Source organism: Salmo salar, chromosome ssa28 (assembly GCF_905237065.1).
Source record: "Salmo salar chromosome ssa28, Ssal_v3.1, whole genome shotgun sequence".
Lineage (NCBI taxonomy): Eukaryota > Metazoa > Chordata > Actinopteri > Salmoniformes > Salmonidae > Salmo > Salmo salar.
This window is the reverse complement of record NC_059469.1, coordinates 32,122,914-32,141,370: the sequence shown is the minus strand read 5'-3', so window position 1 is coordinate 32,141,370 and position 18,457 is coordinate 32,122,914. Positions and strand designations below refer to the sequence as shown.

Genomic DNA, 18,457 nt, shown 5'->3' with positions numbered 1-18,457 from the left:
GGGTGACACTGCCACAAAGGATCTGTCTGTCCTCCTCTGTGAGTGTCATCAGTCGTTGCTGGGGGAGAGAGGGATGGAGAGATGGAGGGAATGAGAGAGAGGGATGGAGAGATGAAGGGAATGAGAGAGAGGGATGGAGAGATGGAGGGAATGAGAGAGGGGGAAGGACAGAAGATTAATGTTGCCGTCAGTCCATTCTCATTTGGATGTTTTTGGGACCGAGGCTGAGAGTAAGAGAGCGCAGGCTGAGAGTAAGAGAGCGCAGGCTGAGAGTGATTGAGCACAGGCTGAGAGTGAGCGAGAGTGCAGCCTGAGAGTGAGCGAGAGCAGGCTGGTGTGAGAGAGAGCAGGCTGAGAGAGAGAGAGCAGGCTGAGCGTGAGAGAGAGCAGGCTGGTGTGAGAGAGAGCAGGCTGAGAGAGAGAGAGAGAGAGAGAGAGCAGGCTGAGAGTGAAAGAGAGCAGGCTGGTGTGAGAGAGAGCAGGCTGAGAGAGAGAGAGAGAGAGAGCAGGCTGGTGTGAGAGAGTGCAGGCTGAGAGTGAGAGAGCGCAGGCTGAGAGTGAGAGAGAGCAGGCTGAGAGTAGGATGACCAAGGCTAAGAGGGAGAGAGTGCAGGCTGAGAGTGAGAGAGTGCAGGCTGAGAGTAGGATGACTGAGGCTGAGAGTGAGAGAGTGCAGGCTGAGAGTAGGATGACTGAGGCTGAGAGTGAGAGAGCTCAGGCTGAGAGTGAGAGAGAGCATGCTGGTGTGTGCAGTGGAGAGGAAAAGATAAATGCAGGACACAGGTCATCACCGTGCTACTAACAGATAGGTCAGGATGCAGCAAGGGGACAGGAGGATGGAGGCTGGGATGCCAGGCTCTGCTACTGACTGAAAGAGAGAGACCTTAGAGCACAGGGGTAGGCAACTAGATTCAACTGCGGGGCACTTTTTGTTGGAGTGAATGGTCGGTGTGTCGGAACATGATTATAATAATTTGTACACTGCAAATTGACCACAACTTGCACCAAACCCCCAAAACAGATAGTATTGTAATAGAGCAATGATTTCATACCTTGATTACATTGAGACACGATCACATATTCCTTTTTTTTATTTGTGGGAATACTTCAACTCATTTTTAGCTGAATTCCTGGTGATTTTACTGTATATATGTTTAACCCCTCCCCCCAAAAACTATTTTTTGGACCGTGTCTTTTGCTCCCATTTTTGTGTAATATCAAAACAAGTCAACCTGGCGAAGATTGTGTCTTAGAGGATAGTCGACCTATTGCAAGATGGATGACTCATATCGCAGGACGCTGGTGTGTATTTGGCCAGATTACATTTCTCTGAGGCTTGGAATTAGAAAGTCATTGTCAGAAATAAAACCAATGCTGAATAATAGTTGTGTCGTCAGGTCATTCTCTAAAATCTCTTTTTTTTAAATGTTTTATCTGTCTCCCTAGTCCAACTCCTGAAATCCACAGAACTCGGCCGCCAGAGTCTTCTGTACCTGAAAGAGATCGGAGATGGCTGGTTCGGAAAGGTAAGACCACTCACTCTCTCCTCACTTTTTCTTGTCAATTCTTTTGGGTGTATTTTGGGGTTATTTTCACTGTGCTGGAGGCTACGATCCGGGGTTATGAGAGGTAGCTAGATTAAATGTTCTGTCAACTTCGGCAGGCTCACGGTTGTTATGCGCTGAGCTGTGATCCTACGTTTGTTTAGGAGTCAGCCTGTTTAAATGGCCGACACGCTACATTACCTGAAATATGTGTAACTATCGGTAATGCTGGGCTGATCCACATGCCTTTGATGTCTGCCTGACTACCTGACTGACTGACTGACTGACTGACTGACTGACTGACTACCTGACTGACTGACTGGCTGACTGGCTGACTGACTGGCTGGCTGACTGACTGACTGACTGACTGGCTGACTGGCTGACTGACTGGCTGACTGACTGACTGGCTGGCTGGCTGACTGACTGACTGACTGGCTGACTGACTACCTACCTGACTGACTGACTGACTGACTGACTGACTGACTGACTGATGCTGCCTGGTACAGAGAGGGATAGAACGCTGCGGAAAGACTGGGATAGAACCGTGTAGCCTGCCCTCACAATGCAGCAGTTTTTAGTTAGCATTTCACTCTGTTTTTATTACTAGATAACACTAGATAACCATGTAACTCTGAGTGTTGGGAATTAGCTACTGTAACACTAGATAACCATGTTACTCTGAGTGTTGGGAATTAGCTACTGTAACACGAGATAACCATGTAACTCTGAGTGTTGGGAATTAGCTACTGTTACACTAGATAACCATGTAACTCTGAGTATTGGGAATTAGCTACTGTAACACGAGATAACCATGTAACTCTGAGTGTTGGGAATTAGCTACTGTTACACTAGATAACCATGTTACTCTGAGTGTTGGGAATTAGCTACTGTAACACGAGATAACCATGTAACTCTGAGTGTTGGGAATTAGCTACTAGATAACTGATTCTTGTCATTCTCTCGTTCCCTCCCTCTTTCTGTTTCTTTGTTCTGTTCCTTCTCACACTCATACACTCTTACACACACACTTTCCCCACACTTGTGTACCTTGACTGGGTATGTCCATTTGTGTGTGTGTGTGTGTGTGTGTCTCTGTGACTGCATGCATACCTCTCTGTGTGTCTCTGTATCTCCTGGTCTGTCTCTTGTTGGTCTCTTTATGAATCTGCATGTCCTGTGTGCGCTTCTCTGTGTATCTCTCTATTTCCTGTGTATGCCTCTCTGTCTCTGTGGATCTCTCTATTTCCTGTGTATGCCTCTCTGTGTATTTCTCTATTTCCTGTGTATGCCTCTCTGTCTCTGTGTATCTCTTTGTGTCCTGTGTATCTATCTATTTCCTGTGTATGCCTCGCTGTCTCCTGATGTATCACTCTATTTCCTGTGTATGCCTCTCCGTCTCCTGATGTATCTCTCTATTTCCTGTGTATGCCTCGCTGTCTCCTGATGTATCTCTCTATTTCCTGTGTATGCCTCTGACTCTGTGTCTCTCTCTATTTCCTGTGTATGCCTCTGTCTCGGTGTATTTCTCTATTTCCTGTGTATGCCTCGCTGTCTCCTGATGTATATCTCTATTTCCTGTGTATGCCTCTCTGTCTCTGGGTATCTCTCTATTTCCTTGCATTTGTGTGACTGTCCACCTTTCACCTGAACGTGTGTGTCCTCCTCAACCATGTTTGTCCTCCACAATCGCCACCTCCATGTGTGTGTACTGTTTGGGAATTATTTTTTGTTGTCTCTCTGTGTCTCTCTGTGTGTCTCTCTGTGTGTCTCTCTGTGTTTCTGTCTTTATGTGTCTCTGTCTGTCTGTCTGTCTGTCTGTCTGTCTGTCTGTCTGTCTGTCTGTCTGTCTGTCTGTCTGTCTGTCTGTCTGTCTGTCTGTCTGTCTGTCTGTCTGTCTGTCTGTCTGTCTCTCTGTCTGTCTGTGTGTCTGTCTCTCTGTGTGTCTGTCTGTCTGTCTGTCTGTCTGTCTGTCTGTCTGTCTGTCTGTCTGTCTGTCTGTCTGTCTGTCTGTCTGTCTGTCTGTCTGTCTGTCTGTCTGTCTGTGTGTCTGTCTGTCTCTCTGTGTGTCTCTCTGTTTCTCTGTCTGTCTTGCTGTCTGTCTCTCGCTGTCTGTCTGTCTGTCTGTCTGTCTGTCTCTCTTTGTGTCTCTCTGTCTGTCTGTTTGACTTTGTGTGTATATCTTCCATTCCTCCCCATCTCTCCTCATGTCTGTCTGTGTGTCTCTGTGTGTGTACCCTGTGTGTGTGTCTGTGTGTGTGTCTCCCATGTGTGTACCCTGTGTGTGTCTGTATGGCTCCCATACCAGGTTATCCTGGGGGAGGTGAATGCGGGCCTCAACACCACCCAGGTGGTGGTTAAGGAGCTCAAGGCCAGTGCCAGCGTTCAGGACCAGATGCACTTCCTGGAGGAGTCCCAGCCATACCGGTGAACAGACTTTCTCTGTCTCTATCTATTCATCAGGCTTAAGCCATGTTTCAGTCAGGCCAATCATATCAAGATTATGATCAGTGATTAGTTCATTGACTATAACTGCCTTGAAAGTGAGGGATCTAACATTAAGTAGCCCTATTTTGAGATGTGAGATATCACAATCTCTTTCAATAATTGCAGGAATGGAGGAGGTCTTTATTCCAGTAAAATTGCTAAGGCGAACACTGCCATGTTTTGTTTTGCCCAACCTAGATCAAGGCACAGACACGGTCTCAATGGGGATAGCTGAGCTGACTGTGCTAGTGGCAGACTCCACTAAGCTGACAGGCTGGCTAACAGCCTGCTGCGTGGCCTGCACCCAACTCTCTGCCATTCTGCCAGTGTTTTGTGCCTCCACTAACTCTGCCATTCTACCAGTGCTTTGTGCCTTCACTAACTCTGCCATTCTGCCAGTGCTTTGTGCCTCCACTAACTCTTTGCCATTGTGCCCGTCCGTCTCCAGTGCCCTCCAGCACCCAGCACTCCTACATTGCCTGGCGCAGTGCACTGAGGTCACCCCCTACCTGCTGGTCATGGAATTCTGCCCTCTGGTGAGTACTGGACTGGATTGGATTGTCATTGCATCACTGTATATAGAACTATCTGTCTGTGGTCATTGCAGTCAGTAGCTTGCTGGACTAGCTGGAGTTCTATTGCTACAGTATCTCTCTATAGCCACTGCAGACAGTGTACAGTATGTATGACAATCATCATGGACTGGACTAGACTGGACTCTTACTTCACCACTGTGTCTCTCTGTCTCCAGACAATGCAGTCAGTTTAAGACAGGGTTTCCTAAACTCGGTCCTAGGTCCCACCCTGGGTTTTTGCCCTAGCACTACACAGCTGATTCATTAATCAAAGTGTGATGATGAGTTGGTTATTTGAATCAGCTGTGTAGTGATAGGGTGAAAAAGCAAACGTACAGCCAGGACCGAGTTTAGAAAACCCTGCTGTAAAACACTTAGTGTGCGATAGATTATATTTGGATGCATTCAACTGCCCCCCAGTGGCCAGATATTGTATTACTTGCTGAGTGGGCAATCAAATGATCATGTGGTGTCCATTCTGAGGGAAGACCTATATTTTTTTCATTTAGCAGAAACTCTTATCCAGATACATTTTTATACTGGTCACCCATGGGAATTGAACCCACGACCGTGGCGATGCAAGCACAATGCTCTACCAATTCAACGGGACTACATACAGTTAAAGACAGAAGTTTACTTTCGCTTAGGTTGTCATTAAAACTCGTTTTTCAACCACTCCACAAATGTCTTGTTAACAAACTATAGTTTTGGCAAGTCGTCTATGAAATCAAATTTAAGCATGACACAAGTCATTTTTCCAACAATTGTTTACGGACAGATTATTTCACTTATAATTCACTGTATCACAATTCCAGTGGGTCAGAAGTTGACTGTGCCTTTAAACAAATCAAATCAAATGTATTTATTTATATCGCCCTTCTTACATCAGCTGATATCTCAAAGTGCTGTACAGAAACCCAGCCTAAAACCCCAAACAGCAAGCAATGCAGGTGTAGAAGCACGGTGGCTAGGAAAAACTCTCTAGAAAGGCCAGAACCTAGGAAGAAACCTAGAGAGGAAACAGCTTGGAAAAATTCCAGAAAATTATGTCATGGCTTTAGAAGCTTCTGATAGGCTACTTGACATCATTTGAGTCAATCCTAGGTGTACCTGTGGATGTATTTTAAGGCCTACCTTCAAACTCAGTGCCTCTTTGCTTGACATTATGGGAAAATCAAAAGAAATCAGCCAAGACCTCAGAAATAAAATTGTAGACCTCCACAAGTGTGGTTCATCCTTGGGAGCAATATCCAAACGCCTGAAGGTACCACGTTCATCTATACAAACAATAGTATGCAAGTATAAACACCATGGAAGCACGCAGCCGTCATACCGCTCAGGAAGGAGACGTGTTCTGTCTCCTAGAGATGAACGTACTTTGGTGCAAAAAGTGCAAATCAATCCCAGAACAACAGCTAAGGACCTTGTGAAGATGCTGGAGGAAACAGGTACAAAAGTATCTATATCCACAGTAAAATGAGTCCTATATCGACATAACGTGAAAGGCCGCTCAGCAAGGATGAAGCCACTGCTCCAAAACCGCCATAAAAAAGCCAGACTATGGTTTGAAGCTGCACATGGGGACAAAAATTGTACTTTTTGGAGAAATGTCCTCTGGTCTGATGAAACAGAAATATAGCTTTTTGGCCATAATGACCATCGTTATGTTTGGAGGAAAAAGGGGGAGGCTTGCAAGCTGAAGAACACCATCCCAACCGTGAAGCGCGGGGGTGGCAGCATCATGTTGTGGGGGTGCTTTGCTGCAGGAGGGACTGGTGCACTTCACAAAATAGATGGCTTCATGAGGATGGACAATTATGTGGATAAATTGAAGCAACATCTCAATACATCAGTCAGGAAGTTAAAGCTTGGTCGCAAATGGGTTGTTGTGGCAAAATGGCTTAAGGACAGCAAAGTCATGGTATTTGAGTGGCCATCACAAAGCCCTGACCTCAATACTATAGAAAATGTGTGGGCAGAACTGAAAAAGCGTGTGCGAGCAAGGAGGCCTAAAAACCTGACTCAGTTACACCAGCTCTGTCAGGAGGAATGGGCCAAAATTCACCCAACTTATTGTGGGAAGCTTGTGGAAGGCTAGCCGAAACGTTTGACCCAAGTTAAACAATTTAAAGACAATGCTACCAAATACTAATTGAGTGTATGTAAACTTCTGACCCACTGGGAATGTGATGAAAGAAATAAAAGCTGAAATAAATCATTATTTCTACTATTATTCTGACATTTCACATTCTTAAAATAAAGTGGTGATCCTAACTAACCTAAAACAGGGAATTTTTACTCGGATTAAATGTCAGGAATTGTGAAAAACTGAGTTTAAATGTATTTGGCTAAGGTGTATGTAAACTTCCGACTTCAACTGTAACTACACTCATTGACTACCTACCTACACTCTTTTCACTTCCATAAAGTCCTTCAGCCTACAGTAACTCGTGACCTAATTGTAGTGTAACTACTTGTGTAAGCATCATCCTTTATATACTATAACTATTGAATCTCTATTGAATATCTATTGAATCTCTACTATATATCCACCAGGGTGGGGGTCAGTCCCCTTAAAAAATTTTTCAATTCAGGAAGTACACTGACATTCCAATTCTCTTAAATTATTTTTCATGAGTAAACTTGTGGAATTATAATTTTGTTTACTTTCTGAATTGGCTGGACTTTTTATGGAATTGACCCCAACTCTGATCTCCACCATATCTCCTCATGTCACCAGGGTGATGTGAAAGGGTACCTGCGGAGCTGTCGGGCTGCAGACACAATGACCCCTGAACCCCTGATACTGCAGAGGATGGCCTGTGAGATCGCCTCAGGACTCTTGCACCTGCACAAACACAACTTCATACACAGGTCTGTGTTGCTCCCTCTATCTGTCTCTGCCACTATCTGTCGATTGATTGACTGATTGATTGATTTTCATTTGTCAGTAAAACAATAATATATATACACACACTGTACATACAGAAAACGTGACCAGGAAGTCAGATACTTCTTTTAGTTCTGGCCCCTATCCTTGGTATATATACAATGACTTCTGAAACTATTCAGACCCCTTGACTTTTTCCACATTTTTTTTTACGTCATTCTAAAATGGATTAAAAATCATTTAAAAAATAATCAGCAATCTACACACCATACCCCATAATGACAAAGTGAAAAAAGCAAATGTATTAAAAAGGAAAACAGAAATATATTTTTTACATAAGTATTCAGACCATTTGCTATGAGACTCGCAATTTAGCTCAGGTGCATCCTGTTTCCATTGATCATCCTTGAGATGTTTCTACAACTTCATTGGAGTCCACCTGTGGTAAATTCAATTGATTGGACATGATTTGGAAAGGCACACACCTGTCTATATAAGGTACCACGGTTGACAGTGCATGCCAGAGCAAAAACCAAGCCATGAGGTCAAGGCACAGATCTGGGGAAGGGTACCAAAATATTTCTGCAACATTAAAAGTCATCCTTCTGGAAGAATCTTCCTGGAAGAATCTTCCAGAAGGACAACCATCTCTGTAGCAGTCCACCAATCTTGCCTTTATGGTAGAGTGGCCAGTCGGAAGCCACTCCTCAGTAAAAGGCACATGATAGCCCTATTGGAGTTTGCCAAAAGGCACCTAAAGACTCTCAGACCATGAGAAACAAGATTCTCTGGTCTGATGAAACAAAGACTGAACTATTTGAATACCAAGCATCACATCTGGAGGAAACCTGGCGTTGGTGTTGGCAGCATCATGCTATGGAGATGTTTTTCAGAGGCAGGAACTGGGGGACTAGTCAGGGTCGAGGCAAAGATGATTGCCGCAAAGAACAGCGAGATCCTTGATGAAAACCTGCTCCAGAGCGCTCAGGGCCTTAAACTGGGGCAAAGGTTCACCTTCCAACAGGACAATAACCCTAAGCACACAGCTAAGACAACGCAGGAGTGGCTTCGGAACAAGTCTCTGAATGTCCTTGAGTGGCCCAGCCAGAGCCCGGACTTGAACCCGATCGAACATCTCTGGAGAGACCTGAAAATAGCTGTGCATCAACGCTCCTCATCCAACCTGACAGAGCTTGAGAGGATCTGCAGAGAAGAATGGGAGAAACTACCCAAATATAGGTGTGCCAAGCTTGTAGTGCCATACCCAAAAACTCTCGATGCTGCCAAAGGTGCTTCAACAAAGTACTGAATAAAGGGTCTGAATACTTAACGTAAATGTGATATTTAAGTTTTTGCTTTGTCATTGTGGGGTATTGTGTGTAGATTGATGAGGGAAAAAACGATTTATTCAATTTTGGAATAAGGCTGTAACGTAACAAAATGTGGAAAAAGTCAAAGGGTCTAAATACTTTCCGAAGGCACTGTATATATATATACAGTTACATAGACACAGACACAAGTTGTACTTGTTATACTACAAACCACTCAATGGCATTGTATGATAGTGATATTACCCTGATGACTGGTACCCAGTAGTCACCGTATTCTCCTTCTGGAGAAACCTAGAATGGCTGGGTTGAGGCTAGTTTACCAGAATCCTGCAGCTGTGATTGGTTGGCTCTTCTTCCTGGTTCCTGCTGGTTTCTTCCTGTAACAATATCCTGGTGCTGCCTGAGTGCCTCTTCATAGACTCCAGCATCAGTGATTTTGTTGCAGGGGGGGACCCCTTCTCTCCAGAGTGACCCCTGCTCTTTCTTTCACTGACGTCTACAACATCCACTTAATGAGGAATGAGGTCCCGTATGGTTCAATTGGTAGGTCATGGTGGTTGCTATGCCAGGATAGTGGGGTTGATTCCCAGGGCTGCCGATACGTAAAATGTATGCACGGATGATTGTAAATTGTGTCTGCTAAATGACATATATAATTATTAGGAATGGTTTGAATTGATAAGTAACGATGTAAAGACATTTATTGACTGAATTTCTATAAGTCTTTTAGTACAGTATTGAACATGTCAGACTACCCACGCATGGTCTCACCATGATAACGTGACTGTTATGCATAGACATCAATCAGTTATCCTCTAATGTAGAAATGTGTTCTCTGTGTTCCCTGCAGTGACCTGGCCCTGAGAAACTGCCTGTTGACGGCTGATGTCACAGTGAAGATCGGAGACTACGGCCTGTCACACAGCAAGTACAAAGAGGACTACTTTGAGACATCAGACCAGATGTACGTGCCTCTGCGTTGGATCGCTCCAGAACTCATAGATGAAGTCCATGGCAACCTTTTGGTGGTGGACCAGAGCAAACAGAGCAACGTCTGGTAATGAATGATTTAATTAATCAAACAATCAATCAATCAATCAGTATAGGTAGTCCATGGCAACCTTCTGGTGGAGAGAGCTCAGTTGGTAGAGCATGGAAGTTGCAACGCTTCGATAGTGGGTTCGATTCCAGGGATCATGGTAGAGAGAGCATTCAGAACCCAATTATCTAGTAATACAAGTTTAACCCTATGGGCCAATTTCCCTGACTCACATTCAGCCAAATCCTGGACTAAGAACAACTTCAATGTTTTTTAGTCTAGGACTAGGGCTGAATCTGTACCCGGAAAACTGTCCCTATCTAGAAACCGACACCATAAAATATGTGAACGTAATTAGGGGTTCACAGCAAAACCGTTTGTTATTCTTAATAAAAAATGTAAAAATGTTGACAAAGGATTTTTTTTTTTGGGGGGGGGGGCTAAGGGATTGGTCAAAATAAGGCTGAGTTATTGACTAATCATAAATCTGTGTCCATTTAAACCACTCTGTAAATCCACTCTGATCTTGTGTCCTTTCTGTCATTCTGTGAACCCCGCAGATATATTTGCCAAATGTTTTTCCCAATAAATATTGGTGGTAATGCTTCAGGTGTTGTTCTTCTCCGTGATTCTATAGTGTGATGTTGAGAGGGTTTCTGTGGTCTTTCTGTTCTCTCTCAGGTCTCTGGGGGTTACTATCTGGGAGTTATTTGAGTTGGGGAACCAGCCGTACAGACACTACTCTGACAGACAGGTGTTAACCTACGCCGTGAGGGATCAGCAGCTCAGACTGCCCAAGCCCCTGCTCAAAATACCATTGGCAGAGCGCTGGTAAGTCACGCACGTACGCACACACACACACACACACACACACACACACACACAAGGGAGCAACACAGGAGCACACACACACACACACACACACACACACACACACACACACACACACACACACACACACACACACACACACACACACACACACACACACACACACACACACACACACACAAGGGAGCAACACAGGAGCACACACACACACACACACACACACACACACACACACACACACACACACACACACACACACACACACACACACACACACACACACACACCACACAATCTTACCTTTCCTCGTTCTAAACCTTAATAAGTAATCTGTGGCTCTCGCTCTATGTCCCATCAATATCTTCTCATTCTAGTGTCTCAGTGAGACAGACATCATATGCTGTGTCCCAAATGGCGCTGTGTTCCCTATCCAGAGCACATGGGTCTGGTCAAAAGTAGCAAACTAAATAGAGAATAGAGTGCGCATACATAAATATGACTGATGTGATGATGCATAAAACAAAATGAATCCAATCTCGTTATCTCTGAAGATGGGGGAGGTAATTAAACCCATCTCTCATAGGATAAGAATATGCTTGATTCCTCATCTCATCAACGGATTCCAATACAAATGCAGATACTGTGTGCTGGTTTTCATTTTCTTCACATTTCATTTGCATCCCAAATGGAACCCTATTCTCAAATGCACAACTTGGCCACTGCTGATAGATTCATTTGTGGTTCATTATATCTTCCTACATGTATCCCATGATTGTTGTAATGGTTATTTTGGTGTGTGTGCCATCTTGTCACCAGGTATGAGGTGCTGCAGTTCTGCTGGCTCCAACCAGACCAGAGGCCCGATACAGAGGAGGTCCACCTGTTACTCAGCTACCTGTGTGCCAAGGGGGCCAGTGAGGCCGAGGAGGACTTTGAGAGGCGCTGGAACTCTCTGCGTCCCAACCCCAATGCCGGCCGCAGCAGCAGCCTACATCACGGGGCCGGAGCCCTGGCCACTGGTACGTCATGTTCAGGACACTTTTTATGGCTCATGATTACTTTGTGTTCTGTGTTTTTTGTCTCGCACACATTGTGCGTCTCAGAAAAAAACAGAATCTGCTCTTTTCAATATCACTTTAGTTTATTAAAGGGAGACTTCACTGTTAAGAGTGTTTTTGGAGTCTCCCTACATCATTTTGATTGATGAGTGGGTGTTTCAGATGTAATTATGCACTATAGCAGTATTAGTTTTTATTTTCGCACCAGGAGTGTTCAACCAATGACGTCATCGGTTGATTGAGCCTGCTACCTGATATAAAAATGTATGGAGTCATGTTTTGTAGCAACTATTGTGGCCTTTGTGTTTTGCCAATTGTACGATCATGCTAGCAGCGAGTAGAAATAGTTGTCCTTGTTCAAGAGAGCCATTGAACTTGTCTCAACGATGTTCCTCTCTACAAGGACATTACAGGATATCTAGGTCTAGTATTATCCCTGGCTTTGTAAAGACTACAGCCTGATGGGAGCTGTACTTCCTTGTCCAATTGTGTTCCCACCCTTGAAGGTGCTATGAATTCTGGATAGTGTGGTTTGCTTACAACCAGGAAAAGTAGATGGCCCGTTTCTACTGGTGAGATGCAGAAATGCTGATATTTGTACTGAGGATATTCTAGATTTTTATGACACATTATACAGTATGTTAATAACATTAATTAATGGATATACAGAGAAAGAGCAGCGGTAAAATTTCCCATTAAGCTCTGCTGCTGTTAGATGTAAAATGTCCCCTTGGGAATGAACAAAGTATCTGTCTGTGTCTGTCTGTCTGTCTTCAGACCTCCCCTCCTCCTCCTTTCCTCTGCTGGAGCAGTTTTCTGGATGTGATGGTTACCACAGCGAATCAGGAGATGATATACTGACCGTGACAGAGACCAGCCACGGTCTGAACTTCCAGTACAAGTGGGAGCAGACCCAGGCGGGGATCGGAGCGGAGCAGCCTTACCACCACGCTGCCTCATCCTCCAGCGGTACCCTGGGGGTCGTCAACCACCACTGCCAGGACCTATACTACCCAGGTGGAATGGTGGGGGGCAGTGGTGGGGTGGAGATGGAGGGGCTCACTCTGGGAGTGTCCCCTTCCTACTATGAGCACAAGACGCTGCATGTTTCTGGGGTCGGGGTGGTGCCGGTGCTCAGCGCCCATAGTCCTTCAGTGAGCTCTGAGTACTACATCCGCATGGAGGAGCCTGGCGTGGACTTCACCATGTACTCCTACAGCCCAGACTACCAGGGCAGCCACGGGAGCTTCCTGACCGGCAGTGGCAGTGCAGACTCAGGGGAGTGTATGATGGGGATGGGTGCATGTCCCCCCCAGGCCCACTCCAAGCCTGTAGACTCCTACTGGTCAGCAGACGTCTGTAAAGATAGGGGTGTTGGAGTGTATGACTCAGACATCTCCCTGACAATGGAGCCCCATGTCTCTGACTCCAGCCCCCTGAGACCATGGGAGGCTGGTCACTACGTCTCCTACAAGGACCGGGACGGGGGGTACTACTACGAGCACTCACCTCCCATGGGCATAGGCCACCACATGGGGATGGGGATGGACCAGCATTACCTGATGGGGCAGGAACACTCTCCCCCCGAGCCCCATCTGGAGAGCTGGGGGTCCCGTAGCCTGCGTCAGGCCCTGGGGGAACTGGACAACCCTCTGGGGATATCTCCCTCCATCAGCACCCATCTCCAGGATGGTGGTCCTCCTTTTGGGGTAGGCGACCCCTACTTGGAGACGACCCAGGGCCCAGGCTCCATCATCGGGGGGAGTAGCGTCACTGGCGGCTACTATGACATGATGGGTTCTCTGCAGAAAACCATGCCGACCATGCCAGACCACGCCCACTCAGTCAGCATCACTATGGTGTCGGAAGAGGCCCTCTTCATCTGTCACCAGGACAGCGACTCGGCTGAAGAAGAGGATATATTCTCAGAGAGGCTGAGGAGTAACAGTAGTAACCTCTCCAACCCCTCCACTAACAACAACAGTCTAGGCCTGGGTCTAAGCCTTGGCCGTAGTGGACAGGCTGGCTGTAGACAACAACAGGATCCCTATGAAGACTTCCACTACACTATGCCCACTACCGACATAGAGGACTCGTGGCCTGAAGAGCACTACCTGACCTTCCGCTCCTCTGCCTCTGCTGCAGTTAAACCCATAGACTACCTGGAGGCTACATCGGCTAATGACAGCGGCTGTCTAGTCCTGGGGAACCATCATGCCCTGGTCCCCTCAGGGGACGCCTGTAATGCCTACATCTACATGTGCCATGAGGGGGAGGGGGAGAGGGAGGTAGAACCGCCACCCATCGAGTGCTGCCACTCTCATTTCGTCGACCCCCTCATAGGCTTAATGGTGCAGAACTACACCCGGGACGACTACAGCAATAAGATTGTAGAGATACCCAACAACGAGGAAGAGAGTGTGAATCTGTCGCCAGCACCGGGAGGTCCTAAACCAATCCTAACGCACAACACTAAGACCAGCAAAACCCCTCTAGACCACTCTGAGCAATATGTTGACATCACTATGGACGATACCCTTTCAATAGAACACAAGGAAGAGGTTAGTACGGAAGACAAAGGGGTTCTCACAGACCCTAAACCAGAGGGTGTGATTCTGATCCTCTCCTCAGTGAATGTTCCTGACCTAGTCCCCGTGGTCGAGCAAGAGTCAGAGCTGAGCCATACGTTAGACTGCGGCCTAGACAGAGACCACTGCTCCAGCATCAGTCTAGTGGACATCTCCGACTGCTGCACCGACGACGATGAAGATGATGACATCACCGACTCGACCTCAGAGATCTTCGCCGACGAGGCGTCGGTTGGGGACCCTAACGCCTCCCCGTCCCTGGCCCGTCCCCTCAAGTCCCTGCAGAAGCAGGTGGGAACCCCCGATTCCATGGCCTCCATGGACCTGATGCCTTCAGCAGTCGGCTCCACCTGCGAGGCTTTCAGCCCCGCCTCCAGCTCCTCCCACCCATCTAGCTCCTCCCCCAAGGCAATGGACAGCGGGTACGACACAGAGAACAATGAGAGCCCAGAGTTCGTCCCCAAGGAGCCCTACAACGAGCCTCGGGGCCCAGAGACAGTCACCCAGCCACTGGGGGAGTCTGTCCTGGACACCAGCCTGGATGAAGAGGGGGAGGAGGGGGGAGAGGAGGCCGAGGTGGCCCCACTGGATGATGAGGATGAACCGACCCTGGATGAAGATGTGCCTCTAGCAGCCTCACAGACCACAGACAAAGAGAAGGGTCTGACCCCACTCAGTGAGAAGAACCCTTACAGGGACTCTGCCTACTTCTCTGACAATGAGAACGAACGTCTTTCCAGGGATGAGGGGGGTGACAAAGTAGGGGGTGATGAAAATGTAGGAGTGGAGGAGGGAGAAGTGGAAGAGAGGCTGACAGTGAAGAGGGAACTCAGCCCTCTTCAGATAGAGGAGGAAGAAGAGGAGGGAGTGGAGACCTCAGCTCTTCTTCTGGAGGAGAGTGAAGACCCAGAGATGGAAGGATGCCTGACAGAAGAGTGCACCCAGGATGAAGGGCTAGAGCTGGGGCTAGAGCTAGAGCTGGCCTCCATTCTCTCTGGAGAAGTAAAGGCAGGGTCGGAAGGATGGCTTGCCCAGGAGAAACCCTCTTCCCTGGGAGACTGGGCTGCAGAGGTGGTGGGGGCTATGGAGGAAGCCCTGGATGAACTCCAGAGAAGCAGCAGTACTGAAACCAGCTCTTGTACCAAGGAGAAGGAGGAAGAGGATGAAGGAGAGCAAAGGGACATGGAGGACTCATCTGAAGCCTTAGAAACAGCAGACTTCCTAGAAGAAGCATTTACCAAAATGCCAGAGACCCTCGACAAGGACGATAATGACGAAGAGAACAGTCCTCCCGCACGGCGTCGACGCTTCTCCTTCTCTCCTCCCCCTCCCTCCACCCCTCCTCTCTCCTCTCCTCCCCCTCCCTCCACCCCTCCTCCTCCTCTCCCCCCAATGACTCCCCCTCTGGGCCAGGAGTTGCCCATGGATGGGGGGGAGGCGGACGAGGAGGACGGAGATGGTGACTCCGATGAGAGTGAGTCAGACGAGGAGCTGAGCAGTTACAGTGTTCAGGAGGAGCAGAGTGGAGGGGAGGAGAGCGGGGAGGAGAACCATGCTGTACCCATTGTGGTGAGCGACTGTAGCGATGCTCATAACCTACGTAGTCTACTGAAGATGCCCACCCCGCTCACCGCCGAGTTGCTTGCAGATGACCTGCTGGAACGCAAGAAGAAAGTGGTGTCCTTTTTTGATGATGTCACCGTTTACCTGTTTGACCAGGTGAGTAGGGGTAGTGGTAGTAGTGGTAGTGGTGGTAGTGGTGGTGGTAGTGATGATGGTGGTAGTTGTGGTGGTGGTAGTTGTGGTGGTAGTGATGGTGGTGGTGGTTGTGGTGGTAATTGTGGTAGTGGTGGTGGTAGTGGTGGTAATTGTGATAGGTGGTGGTAGTGGTGGTGGTAGTGATGATGGTGGTAGTTGTGGTGGTAGTGATGCTGGTGGTAGTGGTGGTAATTGTGATAGGTGGTGGTAGTGGTTGTAGTGGTAGGGATAGTGGTGGTGGTTGTAGTGGTAGGGATAGTGGTGGTGGTGGTAGTAGTGATTATTGGTGGTGGTGGTAGTAGTGGTGATAGTGGTAGTGGTAGTGGAGATAGTGGTGGTGGCAGCGTAGTGGTGGTAGTGTGGTGGTAGTGGTGGTGGCAGCGTAGTGGTGGTAGTGTGGTGGTAGTGGTGATAGTGGTGGTGGCAGCGTAGTGGTGGTAGTGGTGGTGGTAGTGGTGGTGGTAGTGTGGTGGTAGTGGTGGTGGCAGCGTAGTGGTGGTAGTGTGGTGGTAGTGGTGGTGGCAGCGTAGTGGTGGTAGTGTGGTGGTAGTGGTGATAGTGGTGGTGGCAGTGTAGTGGAGGTAGTGGTGGTGGTAGTGGTGGTGGTAGTTGTGGTTTTAGTAGTGGTAGTGGTGGTGGTAGTTGTGGTTTTAGTAGTGGTAGTGGTGGTGGTAGTGGTGATAGTGGTGGTGGCAGCGTAGTGGTGGTAGTGGTGGTGGTGGTAGTGGTGGTGGTAGTTGTGGTTTTAGTAGTGGTAGTGGTGGTAGTGGTGGTGGTGGTAGTGGTGGTGGTAGTTGTGGTTTTAGTAGTGGTAGTAGTGGTAGTGGTGGTGGTAGTGGTGATAGTGGTGGTGGCAGCGTAGTGGTGGTAGTGTGGTAGTGGTGGTGGTAGTGGTAGTTGTGGTTTTAGTAGTGGTAGTGGTGGTAGTGGTGGTGGTAGTGGTGGTGGTAGGTGTCACTCACAGATGAAGTGAAACAAGTTAAAGGGTAGTTGCTGCATTATGGTACTTCACTAAGTTCAAGATCGTTTTTCTGCTTTTCTCATTAAATCTAATTCACAGACATGATATTGGAGAAATAAGGTATTTGTTGTTCCTAGGTAACTTGAATTAAACTAGACTTACTACTGAACTGTATATATACAGTTGAAGTCAGAAGTTTACATACACATAGGTTGGAGTCATTAAAATACGTTTTTCAACGACTCCACACATTTCTTGTTAACAAACTATAGTTTTGGCAAGTCGGTTATGACATCTGCTTTGTGCATGACACAAGTCATTTTTCCAACAATTGTTTGCAGACAGATTATTTCACTTACAATTCACTGTATCACAATTCCAGTGGGTCAGAAGTTTACATACACTAAGTTGACTGTGCCTTTAGAAGCTTCTGATAGGCTAATTGACATAATTTGAGTCAATTGGAGGTGTTCCTGAAGATGTATTTCAAGGCCTACCTTCAAACTCAGTGCCTCTTTTCTTGACATCATGGGAAAATCAAAAGAAATCACCCAAGACCTCCACAAGTCTGGTTCATCCTTGGGAGCAATTTCCAAACGCCTGAAGGTACCACGTTCATCTGTACAAACAATAGGCAGGTATAAACACCATGGGACCACACAGCCGTCATACCGCTCAGGAAGGAGACGCGTTCTGTCTCCTAGAGATGAACATACTTTGGTGCGAAAAGTGCTAATCAATCCCAGAACAACAGCAAAAGACCTTGTGAAGATGCTGGAGGAAACAGGTACAAAAGTATCTATATCCACAGTAAAACGAGTCCTATATCAACATAACCTGAAAGGCCGCTCAGCAAGGAAGAAGCCACTGCTCCAAAAGCGCCATAAAAAAAGCCAGACGGTTTGCAACTGCACATGGGGCGTACTTTTTTGGAGAAATGTCCTCTGGTCTGATGAAACAAAAATAGAACTGTTTGGCCATAATAACCATCGTTATGTTTGGAGGAAAAAAGGTGAGGTTTGCAAGCCGAAGAACACCATCCCAACCGTGAAGCGCGGGGGAGGCAGCATCATGTCGTGGGGGTGCTTTGCTGCAGGTGTACTGGTGCACTTCACAAAATAGATGGCATCATGAGGAATGAAAATTATGTGGATATATTGAAGCAACGTCTCAAGATATCAGTCAGGAAGTTAAAGCTTGGTCGCAAATGGGTCTTCCAAATGGATAATGACCCCAAGCATACTTCCAAATTTGTGGCAAAATGGCTTAAGGACAACAAAGTCAAGGTATTTGAGTGGCCATCACAAAGCCCTGACCTCAATCCCATAGAAAATGTGTTGGCAGAACTGAAGAAGCTTGTGCGAACAAAGAGGCCTACAAACCTGACTCAGTTACACC

At 47.0% G+C, this 18,457-nt stretch overlaps 1 protein-coding gene across 4 annotated transcripts in view; it reads left to right on the top strand.

Annotated features, from left to right (window-relative positions):
• LOC106589899 (serine/threonine-protein kinase LMTK1) overlaps positions 1–18,457 on the top strand; it is a 108,453-nt gene that overhangs the window by 86,703 nt on the left and 3,293 nt on the right. For 3 of the 4 annotated variants that reach the window (XM_014180317.2, XM_014180316.2, XM_045710293.1), the window contains 8 exons: positions 1,447–1,526; positions 3,850–3,968; positions 4,477–4,564; positions 7,344–7,477; positions 9,675–9,881; positions 10,545–10,694; positions 11,511–11,713; positions 12,530–16,059. In XM_014180317.2, coding sequence (XP_014035792.2) covers positions 1,447–1,526; positions 3,850–3,968; positions 4,477–4,564; positions 7,344–7,477; positions 9,675–9,881; positions 10,545–10,694; positions 11,511–11,713; positions 12,530–16,059 — 4,511 coding nt within the window. Of the gene's footprint in view, positions 1–491; positions 1,303–1,446; positions 1,527–3,849; positions 3,969–4,476; positions 4,565–7,343; positions 7,478–9,674; positions 9,882–10,544; positions 10,695–11,510; positions 11,714–12,529; positions 16,060–18,457 lie in introns of those variants that run through there. The other variant, XM_045710294.1, reaches the window with a different exon arrangement.